The sequence below is a fragment of the Schistocerca americana genome, chromosome 2 (assembly GCF_021461395.2).
Source record: "Schistocerca americana isolate TAMUIC-IGC-003095 chromosome 2, iqSchAmer2.1, whole genome shotgun sequence".
In the NCBI taxonomy this organism is placed as follows: domain Eukaryota; kingdom Metazoa; phylum Arthropoda; class Insecta; order Orthoptera; family Acrididae; genus Schistocerca; species Schistocerca americana.
Genome location: NC_060120.1, coordinates 552766374 through 552781770, shown reverse-complemented (window position 1 = coordinate 552781770; position 15397 = coordinate 552766374). Strand labels below are relative to the sequence as shown.

At 39.8% G+C, this 15397-nt stretch overlaps 1 protein-coding gene across 4 annotated transcripts in view; it reads left to right on the top strand.

The window, feature by feature from the left end:
- The window catches only part of LOC124594865 (alpha-1,2-mannosyltransferase ALG9), a 154312-nt gene that overhangs the window by 3033 nt on the left and 135882 nt on the right, over positions 1-15397 (top strand). For all 4 annotated transcript variants that reach the window (XR_006978161.1, XR_006978162.1, XM_047133333.1 and 1 more), the window contains exon 3: positions 2741-2946. Coding sequence is in view for 2 of the 4 variants with exons in the window: in XM_047133333.1 (XP_046989289.1) it covers positions 2741-2946 (206 nt within the window). In the remaining 2 variants the exon portion in view is untranslated. The remainder of the gene's footprint in view (positions 1-2740; positions 2947-15397) is intronic.

Sequence of the window (15397 nt, the reverse complement as noted above, 5' to 3'; positions counted from 1 at the left end):
TGGACTGAGAAAACAGGAAACTAGGCCAGTGGCTGCAGGTTGTGGGACACGCCCATCTTCCTCTACACCTGCAAGCAGGTGTACACAATTTGCCTATATAGAAAGTGACATGGACTTAAAGAATCCAATTTTTATTTGTGGCCATAAATTACTGATAATGAAGGAATCTCAGCCAAAATGGCAAGATATATTTCAAAATAAAATGATCATGCCATGGCAGTCATTACCATCACTGCACCAATATGCACACATTCCAATACAGAGTTATACAACCTATACAAAGAGTTACAGAAACTAATTAGATGTCAATAAATCCCTCTAAAAGATGATATTAGGGAATTTCAGTGTGGAAATAAGAGAAAAGACAAAGAATGTTTTTTATTCGGAAACTTTGTACATAGTAGCAGAAATCACATGTTAATAGATTTTGCCAAGAAGAAATATGCTTGTTGTCAACACATTCTTCTAGAAATAAATAAACAGAATAGTGTTTTGGAATTGACTGAGTCTGACTAAAACTGAATTTATCTGTTTTAGCAAACAATAAAGAAATTGTACAGGTGTGTTGGACAGAAAACACTTAAGAATGGGAACTGATCATAGACTCTCAAGATGTAGAGTGAAGTTAGATGTAAATCTGAGAAGAAACAGACTCATTAAGTAGGAGATAAGAACTGAAAATTATGTGGATAAGATTTAAGAATAGGGAGATATGCCGGAATAAATTACACTGCAAGTTCGGTATCTGGATCCCAGATGCAGACAGAAGTGCCAATGATTTAATAAATGAACATATTCAAACTGCAAAAGGTTCTACTGGCACAAAGAAGTTAAAAGGAAAGGAAATATCATTTGGAATAAAGAAATTATTGCACAGTAGGTGCAAGTTACAAGCAAGCAATAAGAGGAACATAATTCTTGGAAGTAATGAAATTCTGGAAGTAATGCCAGATTAGGTGTGTAAAGTCAGTTTAGCTGTGCAAAAAGACAAAAGACAAATTGATGATGATGTTCCAATAAAAATAATTAAAACTAGAAGAAAAGTAATCCAAAATTAATGTCCCAAATTATTTACAGAATTCTGCAGGGGAAGACAGTTCTGCAGAACTGGAACCATGCTGGAATTATTCTCCTTTTCAAGAAAATCAGGAGACATTAACAAAATCTGTTATAATGGTCTTCAGAAACATGGCTCTGATTCAACCTAGTATCCTCATTAGTATCATCATAATCTGTTAATCATCACTATTGGATTAAGGCCATCGCTAGACTTTTACATGCCTTATGGTCTCCAGCTATGCGCATTCAAATTATTCTCATCATATCTAATAATGTCATCTACCTATTTTTCAATATGTTGTCGCCATGATCTTCTTTTTATTTCTCGGAATCCAGTAAAGAGTTTCTACGGTTCATCTGCCAAACATTTACTTAGCTAAATGCCCTGCCCATTTAATTACAGTCATAATTACTACTTCAACTCCAGTCTATTCCTCTCATCAGTTTGCTTGTTTTCATTTGTATGTTAGTAATTTCGAATATGCATTCTATTATTCACGTAGAAGCCCTAATTTTTTAAATACTGATTTCATATTTAAAGCTCCTGTTGCACTACCATAAAACAAAATGAGTAATACGCATTGATATGAAACTTTTCTTTTGAGGTACACCAGAAGCTTAGTTTTGTAAGCTACATCTTACTTGGTTTATCAGAAGCACAAAAGGCAATTTCAGTTCTAGTCTTTCTCTTGCTGTCCGTCCATTCAACTACCCTAAATATGAAAAAATATTTTTCCGGTACTATTTTCTTTTCAGTATGTCGGTTATACATTGATTCAATCTTATTGTTTTAGAAATTTTGGATCACTTTCAATCTTATTCATTTAAGTTTTCCCACTTGTAGCTAAAGTTTTTCTGCGTTATGGGCAAGTAGCACAATGTCATCAGCAAAATGAGAGTGGTTCAGGTATGCCCCATTTGGTCATTGTTTCCCCATTTTAGGAATCTAAAAATTTCATCTAGGAGTTCTGACATTACTTTTGGTGATATGGGATCTCCTTGAAAGAGTTCTCTTTCAATTTTGAGTTTCTCACTATCATGATGAAGTTTAATGAGACTTTACCATTGATACATGTATCCTTCAATACATTAACATTCTGAAGAATATATTTGCCACATCTTCAGTATATTAACATATAGTTTGTATAAGTGCCAGACTACAAATCAAAAGCTCAGTGGTTTAAATCTTACTGTAGTCGATACTAAATTTTGTTCTGTAATTATTTTTATTATCTCTGAAAATGATCTGTGGAATCTGAAAAATTCCAAGTTGCACCATGCATCAGTCTATATTAAACTGTAAGTCCTATCCCTATTACTGACTGGGTAAATCAGTTTAAAGGTCAGAGGAAATCCAGCCCTGAGGAGCTGCTTGAGCATTGTAGCATTTTCAATTCCCTGCACAGAGTCATTTTTTATAACCACCCTCCACAATGCTTGATGGTTACTATCTGTCAGTGCATGAGGTCTGTGTGGTCTTGAGTTAGCTGTGGTTGTTCCTTTGTGTTTCCACTTCACAATCGCATCACCAGCAGTCAACTTTGTGTGTGTGTGTGTGTGTGTGTGTGTGTGTGTGTGTGTGTGTGAGAGAGAGAGAGAGAGAGAGAGAGAGAGATCATGATCAGTTAGGTCAAATCCAAGCGTGCAAAATTTTGTCGCTGATAATTTTTTTCTTTTTCAGAGCCACTACCTCCTATTTGGGAAAGGATTTCAAACCTGGGAGTATAGTCCGAACTATGCTCTCCGCTCATACATGTATCTTCTCCTCCATGTGGTACCTGCATGGCTGTACCATCGTTTACTGCAGCCAAATAGGCTCTTGATCTTTTACTTCACAAGATGCCTTTTGGGACTCTTGTGTGCCTTTTGTGAAGTTTACTTTTACAAGTAAGATATTTTTGTATGTTGGTGAATATAGAAGTATTAATAATGATAACATTGCTGAAATAGGCAATTCAGGTTGCAGTTTATTTGTTTGATTTATGAATAACAGCAGGCAAATACAGTAGGTATGTACAATGTAGCTTTGTATGTTAAATTGTAGATTTCAATTTTGTGATTATATTTAAAAAGCTGAAATTAAAGAGAAGATGAATGAAAATCTCAGAAATGGCTGAGCAGAGAATAGGTTGTTAAGAAAATATGTGATAAGTGGTGCTAGATGTTTCTGAAGAATAGGCAATATATACAACATGTGAAACGAATAGATAATGCTCACAAAAAAAATGGGTAAAAATCAGAATGCTAGCTGTTGGTCATCTGTTGTTGGAAATAGGTAGCCATTTTAATGTTTGGGAGCTCAGACTCCTGTCCTCTCCTCATTAAACATGTGTGTGTATTCAAATGCCTTTACATATTGCAATACATGCTCCATACATGTGAACTTAGAAGTTGTTACCAGAGTCAATGATTTTCTAGACTTCGCCACACCCTCAAGGAATCAATTTATTGCAGAAGTTTGACTTCGTACACAAGAAAACCAGCAGATTGAAAATAAGGAGCTATCATGATGAACAATTAATCAGCACAAGTATGATTTGCAGGGAAGAATAATGGATTCAAGTTGCACATTCCCTCAGTGATGTGAATGAACTCCTTGTATCTGAATTCAACTATGCAGTGGTTGATTGTTGTAACTAAACTGGAAAGACCCTATCTTTCTAACTGAAATCAAACGACACTGTGGCGTTGGAATACCATTATAAAAATGATAAACTCCCACCTAATGAGCTGGTGCCGCACAATATACTCACCAGCCTCTTGTCGTGTCGATGGACATGAAAATGTGGGTCAGCGTGAGATCTGCGCTAGCCCAGAATCAGTGGATCATGATGCCCCAGTGCAGAACACCAGAATGATCACCCTCTTAGCAATTGAGCACATGACATTGCCTCTAAGATGACCAATCCCAGAGTTCCTGATCATGTGTCCATACAAACACTTCCCTGTTCCCACTACACAAAGCAAACACTAGACAGGCAAAATGTTATTTATGTCTGTCCAATGGTGTGAAACTGCCATGTTAAATAATTTCCCACTATGTAATACTCTTAGGTGACAGAAGTCAGGGAATATGCCCTAATATCGCGTCGGACCTCATTTTGCTCAGCATAGTGCTGCATGCTATCTATTCTTTGCAAACCTCTTCATCGCTGAGTAACTATTGCAACCTACATCCTTCTGAATCTGCTTACTGTATTCATCTCTTGGTCTCCCTCAATGATTTGTATTCCCCACGTTTCCCTCCAGTACTAAATTGGTGATCCCTTGATGCCTCAGAATGTGTCTTACCAACCGATCCCTTCTTCTAGTCAGATTGTATGACAAATTCCATTTATCCACAATTCTATTCAATACCTCCTCATTAGTTACGTGATCCACCCATCTAATCTTCAGCATTCTTCTATAGAGCTTCTGTTCTCTTCTTGCCTAGACTGTTTATCATCCATGTTTCACTTCCATACATGACTACACTTCATACAAATATTTTCAGAAAAGACTTCCCGAACTTAAATCTGTACTCGATGTTAACAAATTTCTCTTCTTCAGAAACACTTTTCTTGCCACTGCCAGTCTACATTTTATATCCTCTCTACTTCAAACATCATCAGTTTAACTTGCTTCCCAGCTAGGAAAACCCATCTACTACTTTAAGTGTCTCATTTCCTAATCTAATTCTCTCAGCATCACCTGATTTAATTCGACTACATTCCATTATCCTCGTTTTGCTGTTGTTGATGTTCAACTTATATCCTCCTTTCAAGACACTGTTCCTTCAGTTTAACTGCTCTTCCAAGTCCTTTGCTGTATCTGATAGAATTACAATGTCATCAGGAAACCTCAAAGTTTTTATTCCTTCTCCCTGGACTTTAAATCTTACTCCAAACTTTTCTTTTGTTTCATTTACTGCTTGCCCATAATACAGATTGAATAACATCACGGATAGGCAACAACCCTGTCTCATTCCCTTCACAATCACTGCTTCCCTTTCATGCCCTTTGATTCTTTATAACTGCCATCTGGTTTCTGTACCAATTGTGAATAGGCATTCACTCTCTATATTTGACCCCTGCTATCTATAGAATTTGAAAGAGATTATTCCAGACAGCATTGTCAAAAGCTTTCTCTAAGTCCACAAATGCTGTAAACATAGGCTTGCCTTTCCTTAACCTATCTTCTATGAGAAGTCACAAGGAAAGTATTGCCTCGCATGTTCCCACGTTCTTTGGAATCCAGACTTATCTTCCTCAAGGTCTTCTTCTACCAGTTTTTCCATCGTTCTGTAAAGAACTCATGTTAGAAAACGCGACTTTAATTTTAATACCTGTTAACACCTGCTTTCTTTGGAACTGTATTTATTATATTCTTCTTGAAGTATGAGGGTGCTTCACCTGTCTCATACATCTTGCTCACCGGGTGGAAGAGTTTTGTCATGGCTGGCTCTCCCAAGGCTATCAATATTTCTAATGAAATGTTGTCTTCTCTAGGGGCCTTGTTTTGGGTTAGGTCTTTCAGTACTTTGTCAAGTTCTTTACGCAGTATCACATCTCCCATTTCACCTTCATCTATGTTCTCTTCCATTTCCATAATATGGCCCTCAAGTACATCTCCCTTATATAGACCCTCTGTATACTCCTTCCACCTTTCTTCTTTCCCTTCTTTGCTTAGGACTGATTTTCCATCTGAGCTCTTGATATTCATACAGGTGGTTTTCTTTTATCCAAAGGTCTCTTTAATTTTCCTATAGGCGGCATCAATCTTTCCACTAGTGATACATGCTTCTAAATCCTTACATTTGTCCTGTAGCCATTCCTGCTCACCCATTTTGCGCTTCCTGTGAACCTCATTTTTTAGATGTTTGTATTCCCTTTCACCTGCTTCATTCACTGCATTTGTATCTTTTCTCCTTTTATCAGTTAAACTCCATATATCTTGTGTTACCCAAAGATTTCTACAAGCCCTCATCTTTTTACCTTCTTTATCCCCTGCCGTCTGTACTATTTCATCTTTCAAAGCTACCCATTCTTCTTCTACTGTATTCCTTTCCCGTGATCTTGTAGTCATTCCCAAATGCTCCCTCTGAAACTCTCTACAACCTCTAGTTCTACTGGTTTATCCAGGTCCCATCTCCTTAAATTTCTGCCTTTTTACAATTTCTTCAGTTTTAATGTACTGCAGGGGTGGGCAATTGTTTTGGCTTGGGGGCCACATTATAGACACAGAGGTTAGCGGAGGGCCGCACCTTATAAACTTTTCACTTGTAATGCCATATATATATAAATAGTGTGTGTGTGTGTGTGTGTGTGTGTGTGTGTGTGTGTGTGTGTGTGTGTGTGTGTGCGCGCGCGCGCGCGCGTGCATGCAGTATTCCCAAAATTTTTATGAAAATGCAAGTTTTCTCTATTTCTGATCACATATCACGCAACGAGTTGCAATTTCGTGTGTAGCAGTGAAAGCGTTAAAATGCATTGATTAGTTAGCTTTACATTTCATAATATGTATCATAAAAATCATTAGATATAAATGAAAGAGTGAGAAGCAAAGGGGTATAAGTATACTTCTTATAATTTTGGTAAGACTAAAGTCACTTGTACCTCTTTCCTTCTGACATCCTCAAATAAGATATTTGTGTTCAATTTCATTTATTTTGCTAATTTAGTATCATCTCCAAGTACATTAAATTTTAAAACAAGTTTAACGGGACAAATGCATCCTATCACAATTTTTTTTAAAATCAGGAGTCAGACTGCTAGTTGATATTCTCATCACAATCTGCAAATTACTGTCTGTTAAACAAGTTCGGTGTTTGCTCTTGTTGATTTTCAAGCAAGAAAAACTTTGTTCATAAATATACGTTGATCCAAATTTGGAGAACATTTTGCCTGCAAATTTCTTGTTACATGGAAATCTTTCAGCTGACAAAGATTTATAAAAGTCAACTAAAATTACAGCACTAAACATTTCTTTCACTGCATGATCTGCCTGCATGTCAATCAGTTCAAGTTGCAGCCCCTGTGATGCAGTGTCAATATCAGCAGTGATGGGATACGATAAAACATTAAATTGAGGATCAATTTTCTTAAAATCCTGAAATCTTGTAGTAAACTCAGCCTCTAAACTCTGCAGATAATCCCTAATCTTAGCTGAAACACTTCCAGGTGCTTTCTGTTTCCCTAGTAAAGGGAAATGACAAAATTTGCCTTCATTTGCTTGCCTTGCAAACAGACCTAGTTTTGTTTTAAATGCTTCGACATATGTCCACATTGCATGAGCAAACAACCCCTTTCCCTGCAATGTCACATTCAGCTCATTCAGTTTTTCAAAAATATCAGCTGCAAACATCATCTCATATCTCCACTCTTCACATCCTATTTTTGCAACAAAATCATGAGATATCTCCTTAGTGTCCAGAAATAAAATATTTTCGTCCTGTAATGCCCAGAATTTTTTAATACTTTGCCCAAGCTCAACCACCTCACACTGTTATGGTAAATTACATCTTCATGTTCTGCCCCCACCTCAAGAAGAGATTTGAACTGTCTGTGATGGGGTGCCCTTGCTCTGATTGTGTTCACAACACCAACAACAGGATCTACCACATGCTTTAAGTCTAGTGCAGTCTTGCAGAGGCTTTCCTGATGTAAAATACAATGAAAATCCAAAATATCGCTGTCTGTGTCTTCGGCTTGGAACTTGTTTTTTAAAAGTTTCACCATACCTATATTTTTCTCAGAGAAAGCTCTGGCCCCATCTGTTGTAATGATTACCATTTTGTTCCAGGATAAGCCACTTGTTTCCACACAGTTAACAACACATTCTAACAAGTCCTTACCAGTGGTTCTATCTTTCATGGATACTATACCAAGTAATTCCTCGGTGATGACGAAATGTTCATTAATTCCACGGATAAAGATGAGTACTTGTGCAGTATCTTCAATATCTGTCTTTCATCCATTGCCAGTGAAAACCCCATCCGAAAAAGGTTTGTTTCATTTAACAAGGTTATAGGCGACCATGAAACTTGCATCTGTAGCACTATTTTTGAAGCGGTGTTTGCTTCGTAAATAACGCTTGTTGCTTCTTCAAGTGTTTCATGAACTCCGCTGCTTTTATTTTTCGTTCTTCATCTGAAAGTTTGCAGCCAAAGTCACTGTGTTTTGTTTTGTGATGTCATTTCAGATTGTACTGCTTGAATATGGCAACTGTATCATGGCATAGTAAGCATGCGGCTTTATTTCCTGTATCAATAAAGAAATATTTGGTCGTCCAGTTTTCATTAAACAGACGGCACTTATCACTGAACTTACGCTTCTTCTTAGGAGTCATGATTGCACTGAAGTAAAAAAAAAATTACATTGTACTGCTACACAGACAAAACACAAGTAAACCACCCAAAAAAGAAGAAATTGCTCTGAACGTCGTACTGTTCACTCGGCGCAGGGGAAATACAGCGCTCCCATCAGCCACTGCGTGGAGCATAAATTTGCGCTAGTAGCAGGATGCACAGTGCTTTTTTCCGTGCCCGTGTTGGCTGATGGTAGTGCTCCCATAATCCACCGTACCCACATGCAGCTAGGTTCGTTGCGTGACTGTAGAGACATCTGTCGGTAGTACGCACTACCAAGTAGCGCAGACGCTCGTGGATTTTGTTAGTCGCGCGGGGAAGGGAAATTTTGTTTTTCCTATGATTTTTGTAAATGTCTTGGCGGGCCACATAAAACCCCTCCGCGGGCCACATGGGGCCTGCGGGCCGCTATTTGCCCACCCCTGATCTACTGTTCATAACCAATAAATTGTGGTCAGAGACCACATCTGCCACTGGAAATGTCTTACAATTTAAAACCTGGTTCCTAAATCTCTGTCTTACCATTCTATAATATATCTGAAACCTTCCAGTGTCTCCAGGCCTCTTTCACATATACAACCTTCTCTCATGATACTTAAACCAAGTGTTGGCTATGATTAAGTTGTGCTCTGTGCAAAATTCTACCAGGCAGCTTCCTCTTTCAAACCATTTCTCCAGTCCATATTCACCTACTATTTTTCCTACTTTTCCTTTTCCAGCTATCAAATTCCAGTCCCCCATGACTATTAAATTTTTGTTTTCCTTTACTATGTGAATAATTTATTTTATCTTATGTTTCTTCAGTCTCTTCATCATCTGCGGAGCTAGTTGGCATATAAACTTGTACTACTGTGGTGGGTGTGGGCTTTGTGTCTGTCTTAGTTACAATAACGCATTCACTATGCTGTTCATAGTAGCTTACCTGAGTACCTACTTTTTTATTCACTATTAGACCTACTCGTGCATTACCCCTATTTGATTTTGTATTTATAACTCTGTATTCACCTGACCAGGAGATCTATTCCTCCTGCCTCTGAATTTCACTAACTCCCGCTATATTTAACTTAAACCTATTTGTTTCCCTTTTAAAATTTTCTAGCCTACCTGGGCAAGTAAGGGATCTGACATTCCACACTTCACATTTACCCAAGAGGATGCCATCATCATTTAACCATGCTGTCAGCCGTACCAGCACAGCAAGTCCTTTTGGGTTGATGTTGCCCCCTGCACATACTGAAAAGGCTGCTGTCCCTCTTCAGGAACCACATGTTTGTGTGGCCTCCCAACAATACCTCTCTGTTGTGGTTGCACCTACAGCATGACTATCTGTGTCATTGAGGCACACAAGCCTCCCCACCAACAGTAAGGTCCAGGGTTAGTTGGGGGGGGGGGGGGGGGGGGGGGCTCCCTCTATAGCTGTCCATAACTGCGGAATCATTACTGGCACAGGATTTCGTGCATGAACTGACCTTTTAGTTAAGTCTGATAAATTTTCAATGGGTGGCCAAATCATTCACTCAAATTGACCAGACTGTTCTTCAAACCAATTGGGAACAATTGTGGTTCAGGCACAGTGAGATGGTGCATCGATAAAAATTCCATCGTCATTTGCAAACATGAAGTCCATGAATGGCTGCAAATAGTCTCCAGATAGCAAAACAAAACCATTTCCAGTCAGTGATCAGTTTAGATGACTGGAGGACCAAGTCCATTTCATTTAAACACAGCCCACACCATTATGGAGCCACCACCAACTTGACAGTACTTTGCTGACAATTTAGATTCATGGCATTGCGGAGTCTGCACCACTCTTGAACCCTACCATCAGCGCTTACCAACTGTAATCAGGACTCATATGAGCAGGTCATGGTTTTCCAGTCCTCTAGGGTCCTTCCGATATGGCCACAAGCCCAATAGAAGTTCTGCAGGTGATGTTGCACTGTTAGCAAAGGCACTTGCATCGGTCATCGGCGACCATAGACCATCAGTGTCTAATTTCACCACACTGTCATAACGGATATGTTTGTCATGTGTCTCACACTGATCTCTGCAGTTACTGCGACGGTGTTGCTTGTCTGTTAGCATTGTCAGTGCGTCGCACATGCTACTGCTCTCAGTCATTAAGTGATGAATGCCGGCCCCTGTATTGTCTATGTTGAGAGTTAATGCCTGAAATTTGGTATTCCCAACACACTTTTGAAATTATGGATCTCCAAATACTGAATTTCATAACGATTTCCGAAATGGAATGTCCCATGCCTCAAGTTCCAACTACCATTCCATGTTCAAAGTCTGTTTATTCCCATTATATGGTCATAATCACATTGGAAACCTTTTCATATGAATCATTTGAGCACAAATGACAGCTCTGCCATTGCACTGCCCTTTCATACCTTGTGAATGTGGTACTACTGCCATCTGTGTGTGTCCGTATCACTATTCCATGACTTTTATCATCTCCGTGTATGTCAAGTAGAGGGCCAATAAGGTCTCAAAGTTTGTTGCAGAAATTCCCACCTGATGTCAAGAGTTGATAGACAAATCAGAACATTGTTTATACAACTCAGAATTTCCAACGTGCCAAGCAAACAAAATGGGAGCTCCACCAGGTCCTGTTACCACAGCAGCAAGCCACGTCTCTTCAAGAATAGTAAGGACTCTCCAGATGTTATCAGGTGGTGAGCCAGCCCTCAAGATTCAAAACCTGTAGCCAGGCACCAGACAGTACCATATGCCATAACAACAAACATCCTGTCCTCCTTTGAGTGACACGAGAGTCCCACAACCCTCGCTCGAGTGGTTGTGCCACCCGTGTAAGAGACTTAATTCTCTGAGTGGCAAGCGGAGTGCATCTTTATTCCCGGTGCTGTGTGCCTCAGCTGAAGCGACAAAACACTCGTTCGACCTATACTTGAGTATTGCTCATCAGTGTGGGATCCGTACCAGGTCGGGTTGACGGAGGAGATAGAGAAGATCCAAAGAAGAGCGGCGCGTTTCGTCACTGGGTTATGTGGTAACCGTGATAGCGTTACGGAGATGTTTAATAAACTCAAGTGGCAGACTCTGCAAGAGAGGCGCTCTGCATCGCGGTGTAGCTTGCTCGCCAGATTTCGAGAGGGTGCGTTTCTGGATGAGGTATCGAATATATTGCTTCCCCCTACTTATACTTCCCGAGGAGATCACGAATGTAAAATTAGAGAGATTAGAGCGCGCACGGAGGCTTTCAGACAGTCGTTCTTCCCGCGAACCATACGCGACTGGAACAGGAAAGGGAGGTAATGACAGTGGGACGTAAAGTGCCCTCCGCCACACACCGTTGGGTGGCTTGCGGAGTATCAATGTAGATGTAGATGTAGATGTAGATGTAGACGTTAGTTCAGACAGACAACCCCTGCAATTTTTTAACAAATACCTTACTCAGTATCAAGTACAGCAGTCAGAGTTAAATAAAGTGGTGAGAATCATGTGTCCCGCAATTTCCAGTTGTGACAAGGAGCAGATAGTGTTAGTTTATGAACGGAAGAAGGCAAGCCAGATGGCTTGTAACATTTCAGTATGTCTTGTATTTTCCACGTATTAGGCTGTCAGATCTTGTGTAATTGTAAAATGATGCAAATTACTGACAAACAATATTAAAACGTTATGACTACAATTGTGCATGCCAGTTGGTTGTGAAGAGCATATCTTAAGATGAGAATATAATAATATTGTGAGAGGAGTATGACTGAGAAGTTGTGAAAACAATGGCAAATGTCAGATAATGAACAGAAGACCATGAGAATATATAGGAAGAACAGAAAGTGTGTGAAATGTGAGGGGAGGGTCAAATACAGAACAGACCCTATGAATTTTTGATTGTGTCTTCTGTTCTGTGAAGACTTCAGTTTTTTCACTCATTTGTTTGTCCATAGAAATCATTCGGCACAGTTTACACTCTGGCAATATCATTTTACTTCTCTTTCATGGTGCTTTGAAACCCATCCCCGCGTAAATTTTGATTAATAATCAGCATTGGCAGCTGAAGGCTTCTGGCTTGAGAAGTCACCCTCATTCTGCCAAAGGCAGTATCAGATACGGCAGAGGAGTGAACAGAGGCTCAGGGCACTCTCTTGTCCTTGGGGTGGGAAACTGCCCCTAAAGGCGGAAGAATCAGTAATGATGCATGAGGATGCAGAAGGCAATGGAAACCACTGAATTAAAGACATATAATGTATTTCCACAGGACATATGGCCTGTAACTGGTAAAGTCTCATGATGATCTCTCCATTGCCAAAAGAATCAGGAATAGTCCCCCATTCAGATCTCTGGGAGGGGACTGCCAAGGGGGAGGTGACCATGAGAAAAATGTTGAATAATCAATTAAATGATAACATTCCACAAGTCAGGGTGTGGAATCTCAGAAGCTTGAATGTGGTAGAAAATCTGAAAAGGGAAATGCAAAGACTCAATCTAGATATAGTAGGAGACAGTGAAGTGAAATGGAAAGAAGTCAGGGATTTTTGGTCAGATGAGTATAGGTTAATATCAAAAGCAACAGGAAATGATATAACGGGAGAAGGATTCATTATGAATAGAAAGGTAGGACAAAGAGTGTGTTACAGTGAAGAGTTCAGTGATAGGGTTGTTATTGTCAGAATTGACACCAAACGAACACTGACAATGACCTCAGGTATAGATGCTGATGTCACAAGCTGAAGAGATGAAGAAAGTAAATGAGGAGGTTGAAAGGGTAATATGGTACATAAAGGGAGATGAAAATCTAATAGCCATGAGGGTGCAATTGTAGGGGAAGGAGTACAAGAAAAGGTTACTGGAGAATATGAGCTTGGGACAAGGAATGAGAGAGGAGAAGGACTGTTTGAGTTCTGTAATAAATTTCAGCTAGTAATAGCAAATATTCTGTTCAATAATCACAATAGGAGGAGGATACTTGAAAAAGGCTGGGTAATACAGGAAGATTCCAGTTAGATTACATCATGGTCAGGCAGAGATTCCGACATCAGATACTGGATTGTAAGGCATACCCAGGAGCAGATATAGACTCAGATCACACTGCAGTAGTTATAAAGAGCAGGCTGAAGTTCAAAAGATAATCGAGAAGAATCAATACACAAAAAAGTGGGATACAGAGGTACTAAGGGATGACAGGACATGTTTGACGTTCCCTAGGGCTATAGATATGGTAATAAGGAATAGCTCCGTAGGCAGCCCAATTGGAGAGGAATGAACATCTTCAGAAAGGGCAATCACAGAAGTTGGCAAGAAAATTATAGGTACAAAGAAGGTAACTGTGAAGAAACCATGTGTAACAGAAGAAATACTTCTAAAAACAAAGATGATGTGACTTACCGAACGAAAGCGCTGGCAGGTCGATAGACACACAAACAAACACAAACATACACACAAAATTCAAGCTTTCGCAACAAACTGTTGCCTCATCAGGAAAGAGGGAAGGAGAGGGAAAGACGAAAGGATGTGGGTTTTAAGGGAGAGGGTAAGGAGTCATTCCAATCCCGGGAGAGGAAAGACTTACCTTAGGGGGAAAAAAGGATGGGTATACACTCGCACACACACACATATCCATCCACACATATACAGACACAAGCAGACATATTTAAAGACAAAGAGTTTGGGCAGAGATGTCAGTCGAGGCGGAAGTGCAGAGGCAAAGATGATGTTGAATGACAGGTGAGGTATGAGTGGCGGCAACTTGAAATTAGCGGAGATTGAGGCCTGGTGGGTAACGGGAAGAGAGGATATATTGAAGAGCAAGTTCCCATCTCCAGAGTTCAGATAGGTTGGTGTTGGTGGGAAGTATCCAGATAACCCAGACGGTGTAACACTGTGCCAAGATGTGCTGGCCGTGCACCAAGGCATGCTTAGCCACAGGGTTTGATCAATGAAAGAAGGAAGTACAAAAATGTTCAGGGAAGTACAGGAATACAGAAATCAAGTCCCTGGGGAATGAAATAAGTAGAAAGTAAAGTGAAGCTAAGACAAAATGGCTGCATGAAGAATGTGACGAAATCAAAAAAGATATGATTGTTAGAAGGAACGACTCTGCATACTGGAAAGTCAAAACAATCTTCTGTGATATTAGAAGCAATGTAAGAGTGCAATGGGAATTCCACTTTTAAATTCAGGGAAGAGAGTGAATAGGTGGAAAGAGTACATTGAAGGCCTCTATGAGGGGGAAGATTTGTCTAATGTGATAGAAGAAGAAACAGGAGTCTATTTAGAAGAGACAGGGAATCCAGTATTAGAATAATAATTTAAGAGAGCGTTGGAGGACTTAAGATCAAATAAGGCAGAATGGATAAATAACATTCCATCAGAATTTCTAAAATCATTGGGAGGAGCGGCAACAGACCGATTATTCACGTTGGTGTGTGGAATGCATGAGTCTGACGACATACCATCTGACTTTCAGAGAAATATCATCCACACAATTCCAAAGACTGCAAGTGCTGACAAGTGCGAGATTTATTGCCCAATGAGCTTAACAGCTCATGCATACAAGTTGGTGACAAGAATAATATACAGAAGAATGAAAAGAAAATTGAAGATGTGCTAGATGACAATCAGTTATGCTTTAGGAAAGGTGAAGGCACCAGAGAGGCAATTCTGACATTGCGGTTGATAATGGAAGCAAGACTAAAGAAAAATAAAGACACATTCATAGGATTTGTTGACTTGGAAGAAGTGTTCGACAATGTAAAATGGTGGCGGTTGTTCGAAATTCTGAGAAAAATAGGGGAGATGCTGAGTCCCACACAGGCACAACAAAAAGATAGTAACAAATAAATAAGCTTTCAGCCAACATCGAAAATAGAGCCCCCCCCCCCCCCCCCCCCACACACACACACAAAACACAACTCGCACACACATGACTGCAGTCTCTTTCAGCTGAAGCTAGTGTGGCTTCACCTGCCAGAGACTGCAGTCACTTGTGTGTGAGTTGCGTGAGCACGTGTGTGTGTGTGTGTGTGTGTG